We start from the raw sequence: 27,048 nt of genomic DNA, 5'->3' as shown, positions 1-27,048 counted from the left end.
GGTCACATTAAATATACAGAGACATTCTCCAATACTGTATAGCTGAATTATTCGCAGTTGGGGATGGGAGAGGGTGTCTCTTTCCTTTAGCTTGAGTTTTTGAAAGCAGAATTTAACCAATTCTTTCTTTACTGCTACTTTCTTTCACAAACAGAGAGGGGAAATTTAGGTTAGATATTAGGAAACAATTATTTACTGTGAGGGTGGTGAGGCACTGGAACAGGTTGCCCAGACAGGATGTGGATGCCCCAACCCTGGTAGTGTTCAAGGCCAGGCTGGGTAATGACTCGAGTAATCTGGTCTAGTGAAAGGTGTCCCTGCCCATGGCAGGCAGGGTTGGGATTAGATGATCTTTAAGGTCCTCCCAACACTTACCATTCTACATGATTCCATGTTCTAGATAGCAACGTACATGAACTCAAACTGTACCTTTTAACCATTAAGCCAATTTCAACATCCATCAGTCTATTTTGGAAATGAAAAGAAATGGTCCAAAGCCTCACCGTGCCAGCTACATAATTTTTCATATTCTCATTTTATAGACCATGTAATCAGCACTTTTGCTCTAGACAGACTAAAAATAGTCCAATGAACAGTAAGTGGCATATCACACAAGCAAAGGCTTATAGTAAATTCTGTCTCAATGGTTTCATATAGGTCTGCAAGCAGTAGTCCCTCAAACTATAATTATTTAGTATTGGAATTACCATAAAATACAGAATGTTTTACATTTTTGGAGTGCCTTCAAGAGATTTGGTGTACCTATGCACAACAAACGTTTAGAACTTCAGTATGAATTTGAGCTCAACCATTTACTAACAAATTTGATCCAGAATTACCATATGGAATCACAACAGAAAAACATGGCCTGTCCCAGTTAGTACCTCTGAAGCAATGGATTTACTGTGTCCCAATGTTCATGGAAGAGCAGGAACAAATTTGTAGGTAGAGAGAGGTAACTACAAAGTGCCTTGAATTGCCCTTCTTCAGAATCTGCAAAAGAAAAAAGAAAACATGAATAACTGTGTAAGTGTTCCAGCACTGCTGAATAATACACTCAAAACCAGGATGCTCCTGATCCCTTTTCCACAGAGTAGTGTGTATCCTACAGCTTCAGCATAGCTCCCAGCTAGCACAATTGGATGTTACTCCACTGACTTAATGAGAGCTGTAATAATTTGGATTAGCTTAATCTGCTTAAACAAATGTGATATATATTTTAAATAATTTTTAGTCATGCATAAGTTACTGTAATAACAGAATTCCTTGCTTAAATTACTGCATAATATGTAACACATCTAAATGCAGTAGATTTCTCTACTTGCATTTTAGCTTTTCACTACCCTCATGGCCTTCAATGATATTAAATTTTGCTACAATCACATCAGTGCTAACATTTTCTGGGTAGTGATTTATTATCTCTGCTACAAAAAATGGCATTTTTGGTTCACCAGAAAGACTCTTCCCTACAGAATCAAAGTTCCAGACTAATGGTAAGGGTAATAGCATATCCCAAAGTGCACAGATTCTGATTCATATATTTTAATAAAATGCAAATTTAGTTCACAGTTTATGTAAATTGACTTGATATTTTTCTTCTATATGTTATGTATGTTACATTTTGTCTCAGTTATTCATAGATATTTTGGTCTCCTTTCCAAATAGTTGATGATTCTGTGTTTCCCCACATTCGGAGAGAAGACAAAACATCTGGTTTTGGTTCCAGTATCTGTAACACATTAGGATCCTATAAGGAAGAGGTGCCAGTTTTATAATGTGCTTTATTTCTTCTTGGCTTTTTTATCTTTAGCATTTACCATCATTAGCAACTACATGAAAATGTTTGGAGGTTTTTAAAATACCCTCCATGCCACTTCTCAGGTGATCTAAATGCCTACAGTTATCCTTAAATCACAGAATCTTTGTATCCACAAATACTTACTGCCACTACATCACTGATAGTTCACACATTTTCACCTACTCAGAAGTAAGACCAAGACAACTCAGTTTCTCATACCTGTCTCTACCTATACAAATTAGCAATTCCTTTACTTTCCAAGTCTTATTTTAATGTATTGACTATCATTAAGTTATTGTGAACATTTAAAATTCTTTCAGAAAAGCGTAAACAGTGATACATATAATACATCTGTTTTCTCATATTTACCTTGTAGTAGTTCCTCAGGTGGAGAAACTCCCAGCAAATAATGAAAAAATAAAGCAGCACAACGAAGGTAAGGCATGATGCCTTTTTTAACACAATCCCACACAAGCCAGCCTGGAATATCCTGACTAAAGCAACTGTAACACATAAATGAGAAATAGCTGCAGTAATTCACATTGCAAATCCTTTCAGCACTTTCACATTTTGGCTAGCATTGGTAGAATGAGAGCTGTGCAGAAGCAACACTGATGCACCCCAAATTCTGTGAAACAGCCACCAGCACTTAACTTCCAACTTCCCCTTTGCCTGAGGAATGAGTACAGAGTTTATGTACAACACTTACGGTAAGTCTCCAAATTATGTCAACTTTTATTTTCCTCAGGATTATGAAATACATTGCTGTCCATCTCTAGGCTTCACGAGATAACCTGATATAAACTGTGCAACACAGCATCACACAAAGCAATTGATTCTTACACTGGTTGCTTTTTATTATCAAAAGTCAACAACTTTTTGAAATAGTGAAAATTTTTGATTCAGTAGGTGTTTTGATGAATACAGTTAAAAATGAGAAAAAAACCCACATAAAACCAGCATAAATACTCTCCAGGAACAAAAACCCAAGCAGAATAAAAGAATTAGTAACTCATACTTCATTATGGAAGTCACAACACTAACACTCAGATTGTTTAAAATAAAGCTATACCAACCCAATTTTTGACAAAAAACACTGCAGTGATACTCATGTAGTTATTCTAGTCATTTGTGCAGTATGAGCATTTAGTCTAAATTTCAGAGTAAAATTAACTTGCTTACCCTGTTATTGTTTTCTCAAAATTTTAAACAGTTAAATTCACATTTATGTGAACAAGTAGTTCACACAAATGTTGACCAGTACTTGGTAAGGAAGAACCTATCAAGCCATATTATAACATCACAGGCCATTGCAAAATTATTATGCAGAATGTGTTGTTTAAGCACAGATAGGTCAGAGTTAGATGAAAATACTTATGCAGAAACTGAAACACCAAAACTATCAGGGCTGGCTTGCCTAAAGATTGGCATTTCATTTTGTACCTCGGCATCTTGGTACAGTAACACACTTTTCCAAAATGCACAGTACCTATGATTCTAAGCTCATGCCTCAGAAAAAAATCCTCCTATGATTTAAATACCAAATGTCAAATGTTTAAAAATTTAGGCAAAACTTTTAGAAAAGTGTCATTTTCAGTCATTGAGAAATATATCTTTGCAACCAGCCTTGGTGACGATATATCAAAGCAGAGTTTGTAGAGGATGCATTCATGTTTTCTAGTTGATTTCACACAGGCACTGAAGTGCTAATGAGTCTGCATCAGAAAATCTATCAGAAAAATCTGAAAGATGGGCACTAACACTCAAATGAACAACTGTGTTCAACTTTGCACTTTCTCCCCTTTTTATAGTAAACTGTGTCCTTCATTCTGGATTCCATCTATTATGCCAGCGGTCTAAAATAAAAGAATCAAAGCAAAGAAAAAATAAATGCTGTAGTTGGTTGTATTTCTCCCCAGAATGGATACAGCTATTTTTTCATCCTCAGTCTAATAATTTGCTCTGTTGTACACAAAGAGTAGATACTTAACTAAAACTGTTTCTCTCCCTGGTTTGTGTTCAGGAACATGGGAAGCAAGCACAAGGCATTGTGCTAACTCTGCCCATACCAAACGGATCTGTTTTTTCCTGTTTTCTGTGTTAGTGCAGGTCAATCCCCATGGATTGCCATCTTTCCAGGAAAATCTAATGCTACAACTGAACTGCTACTTACCCACTAGTGTACTGGCAAACTTCTCTACAGAAAGACTGTGCAGACTGTGCCTCCTCACTGTTTTCAGGTGAGCAAGTACTGGGGGATTCTGCAGACAAAAAGATGAATCCACTGTAAACGCACTCCATCATTGTGATACACTACTCTTTTATATATACTGAACCTTTTTTAGTTTATTGCATTACAGAAGTATTTTCACTTTATTTTGTTTAATTCTTTTATATTTTCTGTTTTCTGCCTAAAAATGTTCTCCTAAGACTGTATGCTATAAGGAAGAATTAGAATTACTTATGGCGTTGGTCATCCTCATGTAAAGAATTGCTTCCTTCCCTTAGACCTTTGCAGCTGTTGTCCTACATAGTTTAAGCTACAGAAATTTTTTTAAAATTTTTGAAGTTATTTTTCATTCCCATCATGCTGAAGAAAAAGGAAAGCAGTAGCTAGAAAGCCTATAAGTTACTGACAGTTTTTTTAACAGTATTATGAAATACAGAGACAAGTGAAATTCTTTCCTATCAGTTTACAGGATTCTGTATTTCAGATCTGGGTATTTATGAGGTTGAAGGATAAAGCAAAAATTAGTTCCTGTCTGTCCCTGCACTACTCAGTGATGCTTCTCGGCAGAGCTTTGCTTGTCCTACAAGGAGTGAAGAGGGATAAGTTACCACTCTGAAATGACTGACTGGAGCAAGTACTAATAAATCAGTAACTACTTTGTTTTCTTAGGCTAAGCACACCAAACTGATTTAATAAAACACTCTGAAGCTGTTTATTTTTTACCAGAAAACAGTTATTCCTACCTAGCATTGTAACTTAAGAGAAATTTGATATCTGGAAAACACTACGGGCATTAATCCATTATTTTTGAGAAACTCTGTAAAAATGCCAGAAAAATCCAACCCAAATAGACCTCTACCTGTTGCTGAAGAGATGACAATTTGCATTATGTGTGCCAGTGTTGTCAGATGGAAGAGGTAGAGGTGGTTATAGGCTGAACTAATAGATGAAGGTTGCAAGTCTACAGCATCCTCCCAATATAAAGACGGAAAAGATAACACAACTCCCACCTACAGTAAAAACGAAGAGGCAAGTATTAAAGGAACAAGAATTTGGTAATAACTCTGAGGATAATAAAAATTATATTTTCACTACACATTCAGATTTCATTTCCGTAGACTATTTAAATATGTTAATTCATTTTGCTAGTTTTAATTTGAACTATAGAAAAAATAACTGGGAAGTATTAACCATTTTTGCCTCCTGGCATGTAGGAAACTCAGATATACTTTCATTGTAATTGCCAGTTTAGGGATTCACCAGCACAGGTTTCCCAGTTCCTAAAGAGCTTATTTTCTGTTCTTTGATGTAAGACAAAGCACACTGAAAAAAGTGAGAAGCAAGACTAAGCATTAGATAGAAAGGCAACCAGGGTAAAACAGATTTTATTTGGTGAGTTTGGTTTTGTTGGATTTTTTCATTGTTTTTGTGCTTTTTTGTGGGTTTTTTTAACAGCAGAAGAAACTATAATACAGATTTGTATTAAGAACAGAAAGAAGAGGCCAAGGAGAGTACAGAAGGTAATGACAGAGAATATGAAGGAGTCAGAAGGTACGAGATACCAATTAAGACAAAGGGAAACTGAGGGAAAGAAGCTGAGTGGGTGCATTTCTCAGGGGTTTTTTATGTTTAATTACAATGGAGGAGGTAAAGATTGAGACTGCAAGCATGAAATTTACTAAGAGCAAGACAGAAAAGACTTAAAAATTAGAAGAACAGCAGAACAAAAACCAAACACATACAGTAGTAATTTGATTGCTGCTCATGTATAATCATTTGACTCATGCAAGAGAACAGGTAATGCAGGACTATCTATAGGGTAAAGTCCATAGAAATTTATGCTCAAAAGAAAGTATTAATATGAAGAATAAAATAAACCTGCTTACCAAAATGTGGAATATATCTACTTCTAAGAGTGATGGAGTGTCCTCCACTTTAAAGTTTGGTAGGAGAACTACAAAACAGAGATATCAGTTATACATTTGATACATATTTTCTTCTTTTGAATTGAACTGAGGTTTCAGAATCTGATTTTAGAGCGTCTATCATGACAATGTTTTCATAGAAAAAATGTCCAAGTCTCTTGAACCAAGTATCTATTCAATTAACTGCTTACAACTTCTGTAATTGATTGTTTAGCTACCTCCACATGCCCAAAGAGCTCACAATTTTAATTAACATGTCTTCAAAATTCTGATTTAGAAATCTACGATTTATTTCTCTAATAAAGGTAATAAGCTCTAATAATGTACACTGTTAATGGTGAATGTACTTAGGCACTGCAACACTGGGTGCCTCACAACCTCTCCCAATACAAACCCTAAGAACCACATCTAACAACCTCACCAAACAGAAGGCAAATCCAAGAGTGGGGCTCACAAAGGCCACCATACTAACCTAATCAGTATGAAACATGAAGGACAGTTACGTGCCTCAAACTAGCTCTCCGAGAGAACAAAACATCTTAAACTAGGCTGCAAGCAGCCTTTTGGAAGTACTAAAAAAAAAATAAATCACAGAATCTTAGAATGGTTTGGGTTGGAAGGGACCTTAAAGATCATCCAGTTCCAACCCCCCTGCCAAGGGCAGGGATGCCACTCACTAGACCAGGTTGCTCAGGGCTGTGCCCAACTTGGGATTTGAACACTTCCATGGATGGGGCACCCACAACTTCTCTGAGCAACCCGTTCCAGTGCCTGACCACCTTCTGAGTAAAGAATTTCTTCCACACTTCCAATCTAAACCTGCTCTCTTTCAGTTTGAAACTCTTTTCCCTTGTCCTGTCACTCTCTCCACCTGTTTAAAAAGTCCCTCTCCCTCATTTTAATAAGCCCCCTTAAGATACTGGAATGTCACAATGAGGCCTCTCCAAAGACTTGACTTCTCATGCTGAGAAGATGGTGCCTCACAATTGAAAGAGAAATACCCATTTTATGGCTTTATGCACCTTTTCAGAACAGAATTTGAGTAATTTTGAACACTGCCAGAAATAGTTTGTTAACCACCTGTAAATATGCCAGATCTCAGTATCTCTAGGCCTATGTAATCTGGGATAGAGGACTTTTTGGGTAAGTCAGTGATATTAGTTAACAGAATTTTTGATTCCTTAAGTTCCACCAACACCTCATGATTTCAGGCAACATTAGAGAAACTGAAGTTAGCACTGCTGTCAAGCAGCCTGACCCTTCCTTCTCTGCTTTATTAATGTGTGTGCCATTTTGGAACAGAAACTCCTGTAAAACAAAAGGTTGTGAATAAAAGGAACACAGTACCTCCCAGAAGACGAACCAGATGTTTCTGAATCAGGACCTGTGGTGATGTTGTTCTCTGAGCAGCTGCAAACTGCACTAATGCTTTAAGGCCACTGTGCTAGAGCGCAAGAGAAAACGGTTGAACAGGAAAAAAGGGTAGACATAAGAGAGAAATGAAATTGTAAAAACGCATCTACTTCTACAAACAGAAAACACATTGATAAATGAATTGAAATTTCACATGTAAGTAGAAATATTATTCTTCCAACGTGCTCTTTACAATACCAATCTAAACATTTTGAGAGATTTCCCTCAATAAATTTTCTATTTAAAATACATTGTGTATCATACTTGTCCATACCTGTCTGTTTTGTAGAGATCCAAATAAAGGCTTCCCCTCTGTTTCCAAGAGGTTTTCTTGAAATTAAACACAGAAAAAATAAAGTTGCTTTGTTCTACAGCACCTAATATCAATTTATTCTTAAGATATGTACTTCTTTTTAAAGCTTAACTTCATTCTGATGAGAATTCTCTTAAACTATCCTAAATGGCACTGTATGTTTCCCAGATAAATAGTTGTAGTGAGCTTTTTAAAAATTTTCAAGTTTTCAAATCTTGCTAACTAAGGATTTAAAGGAACATTGTTTCACATGAAAGATGGTAACATATTCTCTCTCTGGATTTAGTATTATTTTCAGGTACCCTTATGCAATGCTCAAAAGCAACAAGTTACCTTTACAGGGATGCTACATATCCATCTTACCCCCAGATTTATCAAAGAATCATAGAACGTTAAGTGGCTGAAAAGGACCTTAAAGTTCATCTAGTCCCCACTCCCCTGCCACATGCAGGGACACCTTCCACTAGACCAGGTTGCTCAAGGCCTTACCCAGCCTGGCCTTGAAACCTCCATGGCTGGGGTGTCCACAACCTCCCTGGACAAACTGGGCAAAATTCACCCTTCTGCATTTCACTGTAGTTTAACAAAAATATTTAAAAAATGAAATTGCTAAGCTGAAATACAATTTAGTCTTCCTCCCTAAGTGCATTGGTTCTGAAGGAATAGAGAACATAAGCCAACAAAAATAAGAAAAATTAACTCAATTGAGTAAAAAGGTGTCAATTCAAATGGTTTTGTGCATTAGTTACTTCTCAGAGATGAACCAGTACACTTGGAAATTTTTTTTGTTTTCATTGGGAGGTTTGTATTTGGAGGGTTTTTGTTATGTTGGGGTGGTTTTATTGGGTGTGTTTCTTTTCATCACTAAAAAGACGCAATCTATTTTCGTGACTATTTCTGCCTAACCAGAATATTCCCCATCCTCCTAAAAACCTTTTAAACTACTAATACTCCAGCTGGGTCTAGTCCACTATAGATTTAAGGCAAATACACTTGTAGCTCAACAGCTTCCACCAAGGAAAAATGGTACACTTAGCAGATCATATTTATGGAGATGTACAATTACATTCTCAATTCCTCCATCACCCATTTCAGACTTAGCTCTCGCCTTTCTCCCTACCTGGAGGCCACTACAGATTTATCTACAGCTTCATTGTTATTACACGAACTTACTTGTGGATATAGTACAGAAATGAAAAGAGATAAACAGGTACATTATCACCAAAAATGCAATACGTTTTCTGGTACTTTTTTTACTTCAGAAATACATGGCAGAGAATGTTTGGTTGGTTTTGGGTGGGTATTTTTTGATTGTTTGCTTTTTCTACCAGGTATCTACTTAGCAATTTCAGAACACAAAAGACCACCTTCTACAAATTCCATGAGAATCCTTTGAGAATACAGACAAAAACACAAATAATGAGAGAGGGAGCACTATTTCAGAGCTGTTAGATGTTTAACTGTACAGGAGATGCCTGCAGGTCAATGATCTTTGGCAACCTGAAGGTATTAATTGAGTATGTTCAATGTTACAATTAGTAACGTGGAACATGATCACTCCCTGCCTTCTCAGATTATAGATTATAATTCTATTATTATATATGGAATTGCAAGAATATACTTTGCTATACTATTACACATTGCTACTGTTATTTATACAATCAGATTGCATAAAATTATATGATCAAGCCAGTAAATTTTTCAGTTCATTAGAAGGAATAAACCCAAATTATACTTTACCTATACACTGGATGGTAAACGCACATGTGCTCCACGTCATCATAGGAATTCGGGAATCAGCTTCATTTGGAGCAACTTTTAGCCCAACTCTATAAATGGTGGTGGCAAAGAGAATAAGCATCTCCTTGATACTGCTCGAGTACTTGGCTCTGCAAAAGCAAGATGAGGCAATTTCAGTCTCAGTTACTAACAGTGTTCATTCCTTACTGGCCAAGCAATCACTGATGAAGTCTAAGTCCAAACCAGGACAGTTATCTATAAAAGAAATCTTGAACACACAGACCCTCTGTCTATACAGAGGAGAAAAAACAATCACCAGTTTCCAGTAGTAAACAAGTACCTTGACATAAAAGGCTCTACAAACTCAGTGATTAAGAGCTGCCAGGCTGGGAAGAGATTGTTTCTGTATTACATTACAACTTGTATGTGAAAAATGCAAGCATTTAAATCCAAGTAAAATAAAATGAAAACAAACATTTTAAGAAACTAATCATAAGTGCTGAAGTGAAAATAAGAAGGTACTAGAAATGGAAAGAAGGGTATTTCAAACCTATTTTAAAACACTTTTAGCCTTTAAGCTCTTTTCAAATGACATTAGGTTAGTTTATGTAAATGCAGTTTTGTGCAGAAAAGTGTTTAGCAGTTTTAATGGCTGTGTGTTTTTTTCAAAGTCATGCACAGAACTTTTTATCAGAAATGTATGACACTTGTATTAATTTTCCTTATCTCTAGAGACTAAACAATTGCACCACAAAGTCTGGGGTTTAGCCAGGTTCATAATTTAACACCACACTGCTTAAGCTCCAATTACAGAATCTTTCCCATGGATATCAGTTATCATGAATAAATTTAACTTTCTGACGATATTTTTGTAAGTAACAGGTCTGTGTGAGTACTTAATTATGATGTCAGTCAGAACTAGCAGGAGTACTTAGAGTGTGATCTAAAAAGAAATTAGACAGTTGAGCACACTTGAAAAGTATTACCCATTCATTTTGTTTTAGTGGACAAGTGCTTTGGTCCCCTGGAACAGAAACACAGTCCTGCTCCTCTGAGTAATCCGTATTACATTATTGCATCCAAAACCAAGTGAAATCTATGCCCAAAACAGACATGTGGCAGGAAAATTAACACAGGCCAACAGTAAATAACTTGCCTAGAAGCACACCAAGTAACCTAAACCACTGGAATTGTGGATTAGGACATTCCAGACTTCTAGCTTTGTACCAAGAATATAAAAACTACCAGACTGGATTTGACCAAAAGGTCCACCTAGGTCCGCACAGATCTGATATTCCATGAATGCTTATGGAAAAAAATAAGTAAACCCCTATTCAGACTGAAAAAATTGTATGTCTTTTCTTCAATACAAATTCTGAAGTATACCTAAAATATTTTAGGGAGAATTAAAATAATGCAGAAAACACTTCCAGCAACACTTACGAGGACTGAACTCCAAAACTAAGGATGGAATGGAATTCCAAAGCAGAGTTTCCCATTCCCTTGTTGGTGAAAGCTGGAAGATTTTGCTTCTCTCCTTCCAGAAAAAAAAATAGATCCACATTAAAAAGCAATCAAGTTGTTACAGTTTTTATAGCAGTCTAACAGAAGTGAGTCTTCTTTTTACTTTAAACCAATTTGAAAATAATTGTAAACCCACCTCACCAGCCAGAATATCTTGTACAATTCCCCCTTGAAGTAACATTTGCTTCCATTCCCCAAAACACTAGTTGATTCTCTGTACTTTCTGTTTTCTAAAGACTCAAATGTATTTTTATTTTGGCTTTTTTAATTTAGTTTCTCTTTTTTACTACATCAAAGACAATACAAAAGTTTAATTAACTCTACATTAGTTTGTTGATATTCTCTCCAAATGTACATAATTTTTTCTACAAAAAAGATGGAAAGAATTTAACAGAAACCAGAAAACTGGTGAGGATGCTGAAATCAAGAGAAAGGGCCATGACTTTATCCCCAGCTTGATTTGATATTGTCTTGATTGATGGCAAAATGTATTCTTTATTTTAAGCTTTCTGTTGGTATTAGTTGAAACATGTTTTGACATATATCCCACAAAATAGCTTAAAAATTAAGATAACAAACCTTTAGCATTTTTCACACTGTAGCCTGATATCCTGACTGTGACAATCTCCAGCCACTTAGCTAGGGACAGGATTTGAGCTATTGCCTCTGCATCCTCACTGAAAACAAAAATAGAAAGCAAGTTTTACTTTAACACTCGCAAGAATCACCTTAACTTTAAAAACAGAGGACACAATTAGGTCCACACACATTAACTCAGTATTGGCCTGGCTTTACTGGCTTCATAAATTTTGAGCAAACAGTACAAAATGAAGTGTTAGGCTAAATACTGCATCGAGGTACTTGCTCATTTGATATCAGCTCCAAAGAACAGCTAATCCAAAAATTTTTCTTAAAAAATAAAAAAATGACGGCCAAAAGAAGTATATTTGGCTGAATAATCAATAAGGAGACATGCAGTCTTTTATAATAAGAGCTCAAACCAAGTTTTCCTTCCAAAAATTTGAAAAGCTGACCAGCCCCAAAGTAACTTTTACACGTTTTTTAAATTAAAGATTATGCAATCTGGTATTTCACCTGTTTATTTTTTGAGCCTGCAATGGAACGATGGGAATCACAGTATTGCACAGAGATTTGCAGAGTGGACAGAGATACTCTCCATTCTCCAAATCAAATATCTGTTCAACATGCAGACGTTGGCGGAAGTTCAGCTGCATTGCTTCAAAGTACCTGCAACATTGAAAAGGGAATTACTAGAGAATGGAACAGCTCAAATGAGACACAAAAACTAATGTTCAATTACCATATAGCAAACAAGTCTCTTCCTTGGATGTGAAAATAATCAAACCTTTTAGCACATGGATGAACTCATGCAAAAATGCATGGGATAGCACTGATGGAAAAATGATGGCAAGTTTTCCATACTTACCAGATCCCTTTAAATTTCATTCACATTTTACAGATAAGCAGTCTATGTTTTCTACTCTTCCCCCTTATCTTCAACACAATGAAACATTGTATCTAACATCTCTCATATGCAATTCATTACAGTAAATTTGAAACAGGGATTGCACATACTGTTATTTAATTTTACAAAAAAATACTGGTAGCAATGCACAAATAATCACCTATTCATTGCAACGACTGAATCTCACGACTAGGCAATGAAATTGTAGCCTTCTTTTAATAGGAAGAGAGGATCATTTATATTATGATTTCACACTCCAGCTATTTTAAACTCAAAAGGAAACTAAGAAATTACTATGATCTTTTTATAGATATATAATTTTGCCCCTTCAGTGGCAGTTTGCCCCTTCAAATTTCATTATTGTCTCAGTGGTATTATTATGATCAGCACTTAAATCTTCTTGTCTGGATATACACAAATAAATTCCGTCTCCATATCCAGACTGGGTATGTAGGACTTTAGAGAGACAGGAAATTATCTAACTTGTGCATCGAGGTAAAAGCTAGATTTTTTTTTTTTGTGCTTTAAATCATACACCTTAAGGGAATACAATAAGATCCCATTTATGTAATGAGGGGAAGTGAGCATGCAGGAGCCTCTGCAGAAGTTCTAATAAATACAGAATATTTAGGAAAGTATCTGTCACAATAAAATGATACATTTACTTCCCCCACATTCAATCAATTACTTTTTGCAAGCAACTACTCTTCCTTACACATGGCAACTACAAGGATATTCCATTCATTTGAACATGTACTGTTTTAGAGGGTTGGCAGTATTTTTAGGCTGCACATAGAGAGGTATGGCAGGCATTGTTGGGAGGAATATTAGTAAGTTAGAATGTCTTTTATGTAATAAATAAAAGACTATACTCAAACCTTCTGTGCCATCCTGTATGAGAAGAGCCTGTTGTCCATTTTAATCCCATTAACCCATAGAGCAAGTCATCTTTTCTTAAAAAGTGCAAGGAAACTGAGCTCCACTCTTGCACTACTTAGATCTACGCAGATGTAGATGGATCTGCCAAGAGCAGATGTATTATACTCAAGGAACATACTTCCAGGTCATTCTGTGTGTGTGCACCTACTTACTCTGTACGGATGTTTCACTGTAAAACAACTCTACATACACACATATAAACACTAGAGGTTTAGGAATATTTTTGTGAAGTAAAATAGCGCAAGTACTACACAATAAACCTCAAGAGACTGTCTATAACAAGTATCTACAAAGAGTAGCTTGTAATTGCATGACCCAACTCTCTGTGTTGTTAATACTTCACTGGGACTATTTCTATCATTATTTCACACTATTTATCTTCTTGAGACTTGTCAGATCTTTGTGGAGTCAAAAGCAGAGTAACTATTCTGCAAGCTAGGGAACTTGATCTTTTAATATTCAGGCTGCATTCTAATCCAACACACTTGGCCTAAACTGTGGGTCCCCCAAACCACAGAAGTCTAGTACTGTTTATAGTCACTGTATCAATTCTAACTTCTTATTACGGGTTTGTTCACTGATACAGGAGGGGTCATGAACAAGTATTGGTAGATTTAACCACACATCTTCTATTCTGTTCTACAGGGAAGAATCTCACGGAATGACCCACTGGAATAAGTCAGTTTCATCCTTCAAGTAAGACCTGGTGACAGACTTTCAATGTACTGTTACTTCTGAATGCTGACCTGGAAGATTTTTACTGGTTCTCACTGGACTGCTAAAATTAAACCTACTAGATATGGTTTCTTATTCTTGACCAGTTTTACACCATTGGCTTTATTACCATAAATTGGTAACTACTTAGAGATTCTTCTTTGGGTCATAGAGGGCCCTAAGAACTTTGATGATGATTTTCTTCATCGAGTTTCAGTTTTACACAAGTACAAACAGTTTTGATCCCTCAATTAAATATCCATTTACTGTACTGTATTTTCAGTATGCACTTCAATGATTAGGAAAACAGATTAATTAAAAATCATTAAAAGGCTGCAAAGGCACATCTGACACATCCTTACTTTTGCCAGCAAGCTGCATGCATCACATGCCCACAGCTTCCTGTGTGGGTCCCACAAGGTAAGTCAGGGTGCATGAAGAGAGGATCTAGTGTATCTGGAAAGACATAGCATAAAGAAAAAAACCAGTAAAATATTATAGGGATGACAATGGTTCTGATAGTACTTTCATTATTACTATGCAATATTAGTAACTGTCAAGGTGAATACACTGAAGTTATCCAGGTACTGTTTCAACTTTTTTATCCCATTCTGGACTGTATTTCTCTCTTTTTAAAATTAAAATCTCAGAGCATCTGGTCTTGAAATATTATTAATTTTCTTGTTTCAAAAAGAGAGGAAAAATGCAAAAATGTTAGTGAGTACTTAAGTTTTCCCTTAACCTTATATTTATTTTCTTTCCCTAAAGTAACTCATCAAAATGTCTATCATGTCTAATCAACTGCTACTTAAAAAAAAATTCTGGTTGGTCTTGTGTTCCCACTACCAATATGCTATTACACAAATCTAACCCTTGTGTTTGTGTAATTTTCTTGTATTCATTTTTTTTCATTCATCAGATGATATCATATAACCCTTGCTTGCAATTTTCTACTTTTTTATATTGTTGCCTTTATTATTTCCCAGACATGGGAAGGGAAAAAAACCCCAAACCAAAACAAACACCCAAAGCCTTTTCAGGATATCACACTGGCCTCTGATAATGCTCTTTTATTTCCTCCATATTGGGAAAATTTGCTGTTGTAGTTAAACAAACAGGAACTGTGAACAGTCTTGGATTTTTTCCCAGGGCAACTACTCTTACCAAATACATGTTTGATTAAATCTTCTTGTGAGATTGAAGCATTTTCTGATCTCCTCCAACAACAAATCTAAATGTTCACATACTTCTCATTTAAGTTTTAAAGTATGGATTTTAGAACAATTTAGAAGTTTTCACCCTCTTTTTCTAGCCAAACACAAGAGTTTAATTGGTTCAAATGGTATGAGCTCTAGGTACAGAACTGCTTGTAATCTAAAAGAACAAAAATCACATACCCCCTGAGAGTTCAAGAATTCTGCTCCTATTCTGAGTTAAGGCAGTTGATTTCTGGACACAGGCAGATAATACCATGGCAGCACCTTCCAACTTTACTTCTTGCTCCTCCTGACAAAGAATACAGGTCAAGACTTCTTTCTCAGCAACAGATGGACCTCGTTTGGGACCCAAAGCAATTCTGGAGTAATCAATTGTTGAAGACATGCTGTAAGACCGTAAGTGACAGACAGAAAACAATCAGAAGGCTTTTTCTAAATAAACTTAATAACAAGTTATTACAGCTAACATAAGAGTAACACAGTGAAATAGATTCAGAAAGCAGGAAATTCAATAAGTTGTATTTAATGCAGATTAGAACAAATATATTTTTATCTTATAGACACATTAAAATTGTTTCCCATTCTTGAAGAAAAGATACTGAAAATTAATGCCACTACCTTAAACCAATGCTTCAGGATACAGTAAGCTTCCATATAATTTTTAAATATTCCCTATTCCAGAGTTCAACAATGATTTACAGAACATGAGTCATTAAATACCAAAGCACATGAAGAGATCTACACTTTTCTTCTAGCAGCTATTCTATTTTCCAGGTTAGTTTGGTGAAGCCCCAATTATACAGAAATTGTGAGCTGTATTAGGTACACTATACTGTTGAATGATCTCTACAAGAGGAGCAATCCATATCAACAAAATTATAACCAATTTAACCCAGACATCTTCAGTATAAAGTAAGATTTTAAAACCTAACAAACAGAAATATCAGCGATTTGAGCTATAAGAAGCATATTTTCTTCATTGCAACTTGAAACATTGGCTTTCAGATTCCTTCCAAAGAAAACACTTAAATTTTCATATAAGGTAGACAGATGTTCACCTCCAAGATAAGTGTTGCCAGCTCAGCAGCTTTCTACCAGTTTTTTAACAAGCAATGTAAGTACCCACCGTTTGAATAACTGATCTTTTTTAACAGTTTACCTTACACTGCTCTACAAAATGATCCACTGTTCTTATATCAGCATACACATACTAGTTTACATATACTTCTTTAACAGAAGATGACTTAAAAGTAAGTAGAGACACAAGTTTGCTGACTGGAATGACACAATCTGTCCCTTGAACCTACTTATATACTTGATGCAGCATAATTAATTTATGTAGCAGGTAATGAACTCTTACCACCACAATTCTGCATGTCTTTTTTCTCACCTTTCTTCCTCCATAATAGCATCTTCTTTCCCCTGGGCCTCCAGTGTGTTTTCATACAGGAGCTTATGGGTTTCAATGAAATTCCTCTGAAGTGCAGACATCTGGGCCATTATCTTCTGCCGGTGCAGCCTTGCTGCTTCTGCCTTTCTCTTCCGCTCAGCTTTCTCTTTATCCTGAGTGCTCTGTGTCTTACAACAAGAGAATAAAGAAGTCACAGGCAACTGAGAACATCAAAAAATGAGAAGAGTCTCCCCAACTACAGGTATTCTAACCAGTGACACCAAATTCCTGAACCGACAACACTTCAACGAGTTAAAAAATGTAACTGCTATTTGAAAAATAAATAAAGCTCAAATCTTTAAGTGTTGACCATGTTAATGAACCTAGAACTGTACTTTTGTGGTCCACAAAAGGTCACTAGTATAACACACAACCCAAACACAAGACCAATAATACCTGAGCCATTTTAACCAAGTATTTGTCTGTTCTTAAGAAATTTTAGTGAGGTGAACATCACAAGCCTGCTCCAGTGTTTTGTTATTCTCCCCATTAGGAAAACCCCTACTGAATATTCAGTATCCCCCTTGCAGAAACTGAATAAAATTTTATCTTGAACTTTCTATCAATGACACAACAAATGTAGCAGCTTTTTTTGCATCTGTGTATTTTCACTATTCTTCCAGTATTTACTCATCTAACATGTTTTCAAAGACTATAAATAAAGTATTTCTATGCTTTAGAAATGTAGAATTCAAAAAGCATAAGTAGATTTAATTAAAGCCTAGAGAATTTAACACCTCCTGTAAGAGGAGTTATTTAAGAGACAAATTCAGTATTATATATATTGCTTCGATTCACAACACTGTTACTTTCTGAGGAATTCAAACAACAATGAATTGCTCCCCAAGTAGTGGAACTGTAAGAGACTAATTTCTTACTGACTGTTCTGTTTTGTTTGATACCCTACAAGATATCATATGACATGTACCTCAGAAAAGAAGTGCAAGCAGTGGTAAGTTTGGAGCTCCGCATGCAATGACCAGCCAAGAGATTGTCTGGCAGCAAGCAGTTACCAAACAAAGAGCAAACTGGCCTGTTTTTGCATACTGTCTCAGGGTAATTAGAGTCTTCTTTTCTGTTCATCTGCCAATTGAAAAAAACAACCCCCTAGGACTGCAGTAAGCTTTGAAATCTCCATTTCATTGTGTCACTTGACCACTGGATTAAAAAGTTATTTTGAGGGAAGGGCAAAAAGACTGATAGAATAAATACTTAAACCTCATGTCTTTACACAATCAAGGCAAAGGAGATTAACTCTGACAGGCCACGCAAATTACAAGACATCATTTTAAGTGGATTTGTACTTCTAATTACTGTACAGTGACAATAAAATAGAAAATGTGGTCGGACCATAAAGATAAGAAATGGAAAAATGAACACAAATTACTTCCTTCACCCCTCCACAGCTGTTTCACTGAAGTTGAAAGTACAACCAAAACTACACATTAGCTGCTGATAATTCCATGAAACACATTTAGCACTAATTTATGAAAAATAGAATAAATTTATGCATATTATTGAAAACAGCCAATCAAACATTAAATACAAGGCTTCCACTGAACTTTTATTTTTATTATTACCTCATCACCTTTTGTAGGTTCTAAGCCTGATGCAGCTGCTACTGTTGTTAAACTAGATTTTTCTCTTAATCTTTTCACCATGTCAAACATCTGAAAATAGAGATTTAAATGTTAAAAATAAAATGCAATGGCTCTTATTACAGTATAGACTAATACAATGACAATATTGAAATACATTAAGCATGGGAACAGGTTGTCCAGAGAAGTTGTGGATGCTTCATCCCCAGAAATGTTTAAGGGCAGGTTGGATGGGGCCCTGGGCAACCTGGTCTCATGGAAGATGTCCCTTCCCATGGGAAGTTGGAGCTAGATAATTTTTTAGGTCCTTTCCTAAGCAAAAATCGACCCAATATTTCAAAGTAGCAAGTACAATGACATGGAAGTGTTAACACAGTATCCAACAAACAATGTCTGGGGGAGGGAGGGGGGGGGGATTGTTGCAACAGATTCAACTTCTCAAGAAATCGCTGCAGCTGTAAAGGCTGCATTGTATGTAGGAATCATAACATCTTTCATAAAAGCTTTCTGCATTACTGAGATCAGCTCATACTTATCTCCCCCTTGTGTACCTGCAGTATCCAATTGACCGTGTCCTTCTGCGCCTCTAACTGAGGGACTCTCTTCAGTTTTTCCAGAAGCATTAAAACGTTCACAGCATTTAAGGCTGAGCTTCCCATTCCTTTGTGAAGTCAAAAAAGAAAACGGACTTCAGGGGGGGAAAAAACTCTCTAAAATGTTTGTGTATTTACAACCATGAACACACCTTAAAATACTTGTAATTATATAACACATATGTGAACACAACCTGTCTATTTACATTTCTGGTTTAATTTAATCTGGTTTTTCCACTTTTACGCAGTATCTATCCCCTTGTAGATCAGTAATTTCTGCTTTAGAATATGTTTGCTTAATAATTTCTACTTAAAAAAGAATTCTTTCACTTCCAGGGGAAGCAGTAAAGCTCTTACTGCTTACCTAAGTTTGCTAACAGCTCAGTGTGTTTATTTCTATCCCAAAAACTATCATAATTACAAGAATTATTTCCTTCTTTACAACTTGATGACAAGTTCACAGTGTGGTTCTCTAACACAAGTATGCTTTAAAAACAAGGCCCTTCTCTTCAACGATATTTCTTTTGCAGCAGTTTCCATATGAAATTAATTTGGACATTTTTAGCAGGGAGAATAATACATTATAAAAATAATATTTTTTATTAAATCACTTCTTAGTATGAGCTTTCTTACATAAATACTGATTATTTTTGCATCTCTTATGTGTAAACAGGACTTTGGTTTCTCCAGTTATACAAAACTAAAGATTGCAAAGCGTTCTCTAGTACCTCAATTATAATTGATTTTGGTTTATTCATATAGTTGACATGAAGGTTCTTAAACGGAAACACATTCAGTGTAATGGTGATACTTTTCTTTGCTCAACAATAAGGAAAAAAAGAATTAAATGAGACCTTTTAACTCACAAAATTTCAAACACAACATTTTTTAAATACTAAATAAAGGCACTTCAGTGGTTTTATGTATTTCTTCACGTAGGAGGAATTTAAAACACACATATATGTAATGTGCAATTGTCAGTGATGTGTTAACAGCTGGACCTAATGATCTTAAAGGTCTTCTCCGATCTAAACAATTTTCTGATACTGGGATTTCACTTCACAATTCTTAATCTCTGTTTTATCTCACATGTGACAATTATGTTTAGCTTGATAACTGGATTTTTAAAAATTTGTTCATAGGGTGAAGCAGAAACTCTAGATAAGATAAGAGATTACTTAGAATCTGCAGATTCCAACTCTCACTCACTAGTCTGAATGTAAGATCAGGAAGTGCTTCGTAGGGATTTGAAAAAGCACAGTTCACAGCTACTAAGTTTTGTTTCTATTATCACTATGATATTAAAAGAGTAATTTGCAAATCGGTAACTGTGTAGCTCAGGAGTATAAAAGATGGAGACAGTTCTCTTAAAGCCACTGCCATTTTTCAAGGATTTCTTAGTTTCCACTTCAATGCTGTTCTTGTGAAGGCAAAACCATTTTCAGTCATGTAACACTAATATTACTTTCAATTTCTTTCCTAAAAAGAGAAGCACATATCCTCTTCAACATACCTGGCAACTGGGAACAAAGGAAGCTAGTCCAAACCTGGTCTCTTCATTGTTTTTAAAAATGTATGTTTTCAGGTTTTAATATAAAGAAAAAGTAAAATCTTTCTCACTAAAACCACTGAATAGATTATTTATGTCCTTATAAAATTAAGTTAGCCTAATTTACTCTGTGCTTTTAAAGCAAATGAAACATACGTGTTGCTTTGTGATAAAAATCAAAGGACACTTCTTCTTCTGGAGACTTCTGTAACTGCTGCTTCTCCTCCATTAACCCTAAAGAAAGGAGATGGAGAACCTGGCAAAAAAAAGAGAAAAAATACTAAGTGCCAGTCAATGCTAGAGATAAGGAAAACTGGTATATATAATAAGGCTGTTGAATATAGTTCTGTACTATATGCTGACTAAATCCATGATGAAACATCTGAAAAAGTGCAGAGATCACACATGGAAAGTGAAGTAAAAATGCACAATACAAATTTACTTTGTGTTAGTTGCACTGAAATTAATAAACTTGCACACACTTAACATTAGTAAAATGTGAAGCTTGTCGTTTTGCTGATATAAATCTGTATTTGGTTCATTTGGTTAATTCCAAAAATTAGCAATTAAACAATCTATGCACTCTAATGAACAAAACTGATTAATTCAAGTAATCCGTACATTCAGGTCCTAATTCTATAAATATTAAAACAACAACCTCCGAAAACAAACAAATCAACCAAGTACCCAAAAGAACCTGTCAACAATGTCAGTTATTCCTATTTTGTAAGCCATAAACTCATACAAACACTTACAAAACTTACATTATTTCATAACTGGGGCCCCAAAGACATTTACATATTTGAAGACTTTGCAGCTTACAAAATGAAGCAACTCCAATTTCTTTAAGACCATCAAAGAACTACTGGATTGCACAGGAAGTTTCAAGAAAAATATGATGGAAGTAGAATTACATATTGAAACTCTTTCAGTGATGAGGCAACAAAGATAGGAAAGCAAAATAGAAAACTAAAGAATATTCCTGATTTAATATTTTTGTATACCATTTTATTTTACAGTGGAGATAGATAATTAGAAGTATTTTGTCAGTTAAGATTTATAAAAGCAGTTTTGGGAACAAAAACTAAATTATTATCATTCAAAGTTAAAGTTCATCTTTACACATCCCAATCTTATCATAAGCAGTTAATATGGTCACACAGGAATGGCCATAGGAAGACTGACACAGGTTGACATTACCATTTGGACCATGGCCTCAGTCCACAAGTGGGTTTCCAGCTCCACTGCTCTCTGAAGAAGGGTCCGCACGATGTGCATCATAACATCACAGTTCAGAATCCTCACCACATTGCTGAAGGCAGGACTGAACTCTGGAGGAGGAGGTGGTGGCAGTGCTAGAAAACAGATGTGCAAATGTATTACTGAACGGGCATTCCATCGAAGACTGCAGGCAGAAAGTAGAGAGCACAAACATACTAATCTCAGTGAAAGAAAAACAGGACCTCTGAACTAATATAACCATGCTCAAACACATTTGTTTGCTTCAAGTCAGTTGTCATCTTTGGCAAAACTAAGTACTTTTACTGAGTTGTTATATGAAAGACATGCAGGCTAAGCTAAACAAGTGATCACAAGTATTTAGTTGTATCTGTAAATGCAAATGTCAATACTTTGTACTGCCTTACTGTTTATGTATCACTATTAAACATACAGTTTGTGTTGCAACAGATACAAAGTTTTCAAATCATTAAACAAAAGTGAGCAGTGGAGCTTCTGAAGTGTAGTCTCTCATACTACAGTGTCATGTGTCTGGAGCTCTAAATTCTTTCTGGTACAGAAGAATTCTGTTCATTTCTAGTTATGTACATTTTCTGAGCTAATACTGAAACTGTGTGATGTGGTATCTCATCTGGAAGCTACCTGAAATCTCAGCATTTGCTAAAAGCAGTTTATTTAATGCCACAGCCTTTTACTATCTGGAAGCACTGACTGAAGTCTTCTTTTGGCACCGGGATGCTTCTTTTCAGAAAACCGCTCTGAACGGTGTCTCTAACCATCAATCTTTTGGCAACCTAGGCTGAATGAAGTGTAAGATGTTACTGACAAAGACAACACAGCCTCGTCAAAGAATATGCAGGAAGTACTTGCAATAGAACATGTAGCCCCAAGAGAACACACTTCAATGTAAACAGTTATCCTTGTATTTAGGAACCTTACTGCCCAATTATATAAATGAGAGTTTCTGACAATTACATCTAAATAGTTGCATTTTTTTAAGATTCTACAAAATTAATGCCCCTGGTAATATTTTAAGTTGCCAAAGTGAAAGGGAAAGGGGGGGTAATTCAGAAGGTACTGTTGAAAATCTGTTAACTGTATAAATGAACAGTGGAGGAAGAAACCCTCATTAGTTTTCAGGTGTTATGATCCTCTGAGTTACAACAGAAGGAAATAAAACTTCTTTCAAAGAGAGTATGGTTTCCAATTTAACTGTGTCCCTCCTAAATGGCAATGCCAATCTATTATTTTTCAGTTGCACAGTTTTTCAACTGAAAGGAACCCAAAGCAAATAAAATTCATAAGAATTAATTTTAACTATCTTAGGTATGCCCCTAACTGTACACAAAAATTAAAATACACCTTAAAGTAGGAAGTAAAGATTAAGGTATTCAACTGGAAGGGCAGCCTGGTAAGAGAAAAATAATTACATCTGTTGCAACTCACAAAAGCAGGTGACAGCTGATTTTATTAAACTGTTCATTGCACTTATTTGTTCAGTTTACCAAGTCTTCCTCATATCAACTCAATTAATGCTTGTGGCATGAGCGGGTAAAAGTAAACTCAAAAGGAAAGTAACACTTGTGTTACAATAGAAACATGGGGGTTTATGGTTTTACGTACTCATAGCTTACAGAAATTATTCATTAAACTTTGAAGTCTCATTCTTGTATTACAGAATGGATATGAGCACTAATAGTTCCTGTGACAACCTTCCCTACGTGGCATTATTAGGTCTCAACATTGTGCTGAAGAAAAGACTCACAAAAAAACCCCTAGAAATTTTGCCTGTTTGCTACTTCACCAAAACACCTCTGAGTTGTTTATGGGTTTGTCAAAGGGTACTACACCATGTTTATTTGTCTAGATGAAAATTAAATTAAAAATTCCAGAACTCCTATTTTTGTATTAAATAAAAGAAATCATAACAAATATAATATGAACTCAATTACTCACGATTAAGTCATATCTCTTAAAGCTCATTATATACATACATACAAGCACACACACTACTAAATTATCACATTTTTTGATTCATCAGTTTCCAATTTTTACCTTCATCCCTGTTTTCTTGTTTTCTTCTTTTCTTTTGTGTATGTTCAGCCTACAGAAAAAGCAGTGTTGTTGTATCAGCACCTCTACAGAAGTACGCAAGGAAACAATGAGAAACCCTACACTAGAAATCTGGCAAGATATAGAGTGAATATTTGGCTGTCTAACTAGAATTTTGTCTGAAATCTGTTTAACAACATTGCATTTAAATTTGTAGTAGAGATAAATAATTGGACATATTTTCTTCCTCAGTAAGTTACAAAAGCAAAATTTGGAGTTTCCCAGTAAAATTATTATGTTGTATTGTATTATATATTATATTGTATTATATATTATATTACATTATATTACATTACATTATATTATATTTTGTTCTTAGCAAAAATAGTCACTATAGGGGAAACATTAATGCAAACCATACCATATCAATCTGCATGGACAATCTTAATTTCACTGAACATTTAGTTTGGAAGTTAGTGGCATATATTTACTGAATCAGTTTCTTTATATTCCATTACTTCCTTTGATTCAGCAAAACTCTTCAGACATTCCTAAGCATGTACTATTTTTTTAACCCTTGGCAGTGAACCTTAATCTGCTTACCTTGCTGTGCTGCGTCTTAGTATAGTGATAAAAGAACATATTGAATTCCTTCAAGCATTCATCTTTCAGTTCATAAACCCCATGGCCAGAGACACCTGGTTTCCTTACAGAGAAATATTTCATGACATGCAAATTAATAATGTATGTTCAGCACATCTTTAAATGTAAACAAACCAGTAATACAATTTATTTTCTAGCAGAAGTGGAATAGTGACTGTTACTTCATTAACTTACAAAGAGCAGGCAGTGACTACAGTTATCAGTTTTTAACTTTCAAGACTGTTTACTACTGTAAATCCCACCCAGCAGCAAGATATCTCTAGTCTATACCATCTGCAGCACATGATACAACCTCTGAAAATTGTATTTAACTTTATGGTTTAGAATTTCAGATACCAGATGTTATTATATAGAATTAATTCCTTTCTTTAACCAAAGTAAAAAACAAGTAATACAAACAGCTACTTTCCAGATAAGGAGATTTTTTGCTCTCAAAGTAAAATTCCTAGGTACATCTATAGTTGCTCTTAATTAAACATAAACAAGTAAGGCACATCAAATTTAAAATAAGGTATACTAAAATAATTAAAACAACACATTTTTCTCACAAAACCAGCAGACATTTGAACTAGTTTTTCCCAACTACTTCAGTTGACTGTTCTATATTTGCATGCGTGTGTGTGTGTGTGTGTGTGTATGTATATATATATACACAAAGTTACAAAGAATTCACTCCTATCTGACAATTGCTGAAATTTTCAACTAAGTAACATTTCAACCAATTACTGGACAGCAATTGTCAAAGGTACAATGAGTTGTTTATGCTCCTAATCATCTCTGAAAAGTAAAAAATATAAATAAAAGAAAAATATAAGAACAATATAAAATAATATAAAGTAAAATAAAATATATAGTATAATATAAAATTATAAAATAAAATACTTCTGAACATTCTCCCACTAGGGTGCTAGACTACTAAACTCCTGAGACTACTCAAACTGAATTTTGAGGAAAAAGGATGGGAAAAGGAGAGAAGCAGCAGCAGCTTAGGATATTCCACATGTTTCTTTCCTATGCATATTTACAAATATATATACTTCAAGAGCAAAATATTAGCTGAACAGAGACTGTACAGTTCAGCTTGTTTAACCCATATACACTTGGAGATCTCACTTCATATTCAAGCTACTTACAAAACAACATTAAGAACTTACTTAAATGTAGCCACTTTATCAATTACATTCTCCAAGCCAGTTTCATTGTTCTCCTGGTAAAAATATAATTTGGGATAAATATATAAGTATCTTCAACATTATTTTATGTGTAACAAAAACAGGCAAGCAGATTTAGATAACTCCCTAATTCATGGATTAATGTGTTTTGCCTGGTGTTAATCAGAAAGCAGATACTCCTAATTGACAAGTTACAAGGAAGTACCAAAGATGGACAATATTTTCACTTCATCATGTAGAATTTTACTAATACAGAACTGATCTCTAGAAACAGGGCAGTGCTTACCCAGCCTCAATGGAGGGAAAAACAGAGGTTCAGTTATTTTAAAACAGTGAATGTAGATATTATTATAATATTCCAGGCTATTTAATTTACAATAAAACTGTAGCTTTTTTGCATTGATTGGAGGCTCTGGAAACTTGCACAGATTACAAAACCAAACACAGATCTCTCCTTTGCTTGAATTTTCAACCATTGGAATAGAATAACCAGGAAACCTGTGTTTTCAAATAGACGTGTACAAACACTTGTCTTCGAATCGATCTTCAGAGATTTAAATGAATTGAAATGACAGGATCAGATTTCCTAATGGTAGACAGGGCAGAGTGGAATTCCGCTGCATGGTCCTATAGGGCTGACACCAAAATTGGGGGTTTTTTGAATCTAGCAAAACTACAGCTAAAAAATCCATCTCTTAATCAAAACGCGTAATTCCCACACAAGTCTTTTCTGATCAGTCCATACTTGAATCTATGGCATTTACTTTTACATCAGTAATGTGTGCAAGCCCCTTTGTAACTCTGAAACTGACATTTAAACTTTATATCAAAAATAAAATGCTTCCATATAAAGATATGAAAGCTAAAGACAACATAAAACAAGAAACAAGCAAATGAAGGAAAAAAGTAAATAAATCAGGACTCACATTTTCGGGCAAGGACTTGGTAATTGCACTGTGAGCCATTGGTTCAATACATAACAGGTGGATGATTTCTCTCATTATAACATCTTCCTTTGTCACATTGCTGATTCCAGGAACGTACCTTTCACCTGTCAGAGCCAATCAAAAGAACGGCAAATAAGACAGGTATAAAGCAAATTTGAATTTTCTGCAGTGATAATGCCATTTCTGGAACGTTTCATGTATGAGTTTGCATTTGTCAGAAACCTGTCCCTATCGTGCAAGAATAAAAATGTTTCTGAGCCTAGTTCCTAAGAAATGGCTGAGATGGACTTTCTCTTCATAGTCTACTGTAATGTCAACTATGAAGTTACTTAACAACTTGTTTCATTATGCAACTCCTTATTGCTTCCACTTGACAGATACTTGTGCTACTGTATCATGTATTTAAAACAGGCATTCTCCAGTATCCTCTCCATTACCATCTATGTTAAAGTCATCAAGCCCATTCTGTCAAACTAATAATCTGTT

General features: G+C 35.2%; 1 protein-coding gene across 4 annotated transcripts in view; it reads right to left on the bottom strand.

Annotated features, from left to right (window-relative positions):
• UBR1 (ubiquitin protein ligase E3 component n-recognin 1) overlaps positions 1–27,048 on the bottom strand; it is a 71,272-nt gene that overhangs the window by 12,063 nt on the left and 32,161 nt on the right. For 2 of the 4 annotated variants that reach the window (XM_071558313.1, XM_071558314.1), the window contains exons 21-42: positions 26,542–26,666; positions 25,598–25,650; positions 24,384–24,486; positions 23,784–23,832; positions 21,690–21,844; positions 20,646–20,745; positions 18,899–19,008; positions 18,330–18,419; positions 16,690–16,877; positions 15,480–15,685; positions 14,445–14,538; positions 12,039–12,191; positions 11,523–11,620; positions 10,863–10,956; positions 9,420–9,568; positions 7,641–7,696; positions 7,301–7,397; positions 5,915–5,982; positions 4,888–5,038; positions 3,972–4,059; positions 2,168–2,301; positions 885–993 (exon numbers count right to left, since the gene is read on the bottom strand). In XM_071558313.1, coding sequence (XP_071414414.1) covers positions 885–993; positions 2,168–2,301; positions 3,972–4,059; positions 4,888–5,038; positions 5,915–5,982; positions 7,301–7,397; positions 7,641–7,696; positions 9,420–9,568; positions 10,863–10,956; positions 11,523–11,620; positions 12,039–12,191; positions 14,445–14,538; positions 15,480–15,685; positions 16,690–16,877; positions 18,330–18,419; positions 18,899–19,008; positions 20,646–20,745; positions 21,690–21,844; positions 23,784–23,832; positions 24,384–24,486; positions 25,598–25,650; positions 26,542–26,666 — 2,470 coding nt within the window. The remainder of the gene's footprint in view (positions 1–884; positions 994–2,167; positions 2,302–3,971; positions 4,060–4,887; positions 5,039–5,914; positions 5,983–7,300; positions 7,398–7,640; positions 7,697–9,419; positions 9,569–10,862; positions 10,957–11,522; positions 11,621–12,038; positions 12,192–14,444; positions 14,539–15,479; positions 15,686–16,689; positions 16,878–18,329; positions 18,420–18,898; positions 19,009–20,645; positions 20,746–21,689; positions 21,845–23,783; positions 23,833–24,383; positions 24,487–25,597; positions 25,651–26,541; positions 26,667–27,048) is intronic. The other 2 variants (XM_071558315.1, XM_071558316.1) reach the window with 1 other exon arrangement.

Source organism: Pithys albifrons, chromosome 6 (assembly GCF_047495875.1).
Source record: "Pithys albifrons albifrons isolate INPA30051 chromosome 6, PitAlb_v1, whole genome shotgun sequence".
NCBI lineage: Eukaryota > Metazoa > Chordata > Aves > Passeriformes > Thamnophilidae > Pithys > Pithys albifrons.
This window is presented reverse-complemented; position numbering and strand designations above follow the sequence as displayed.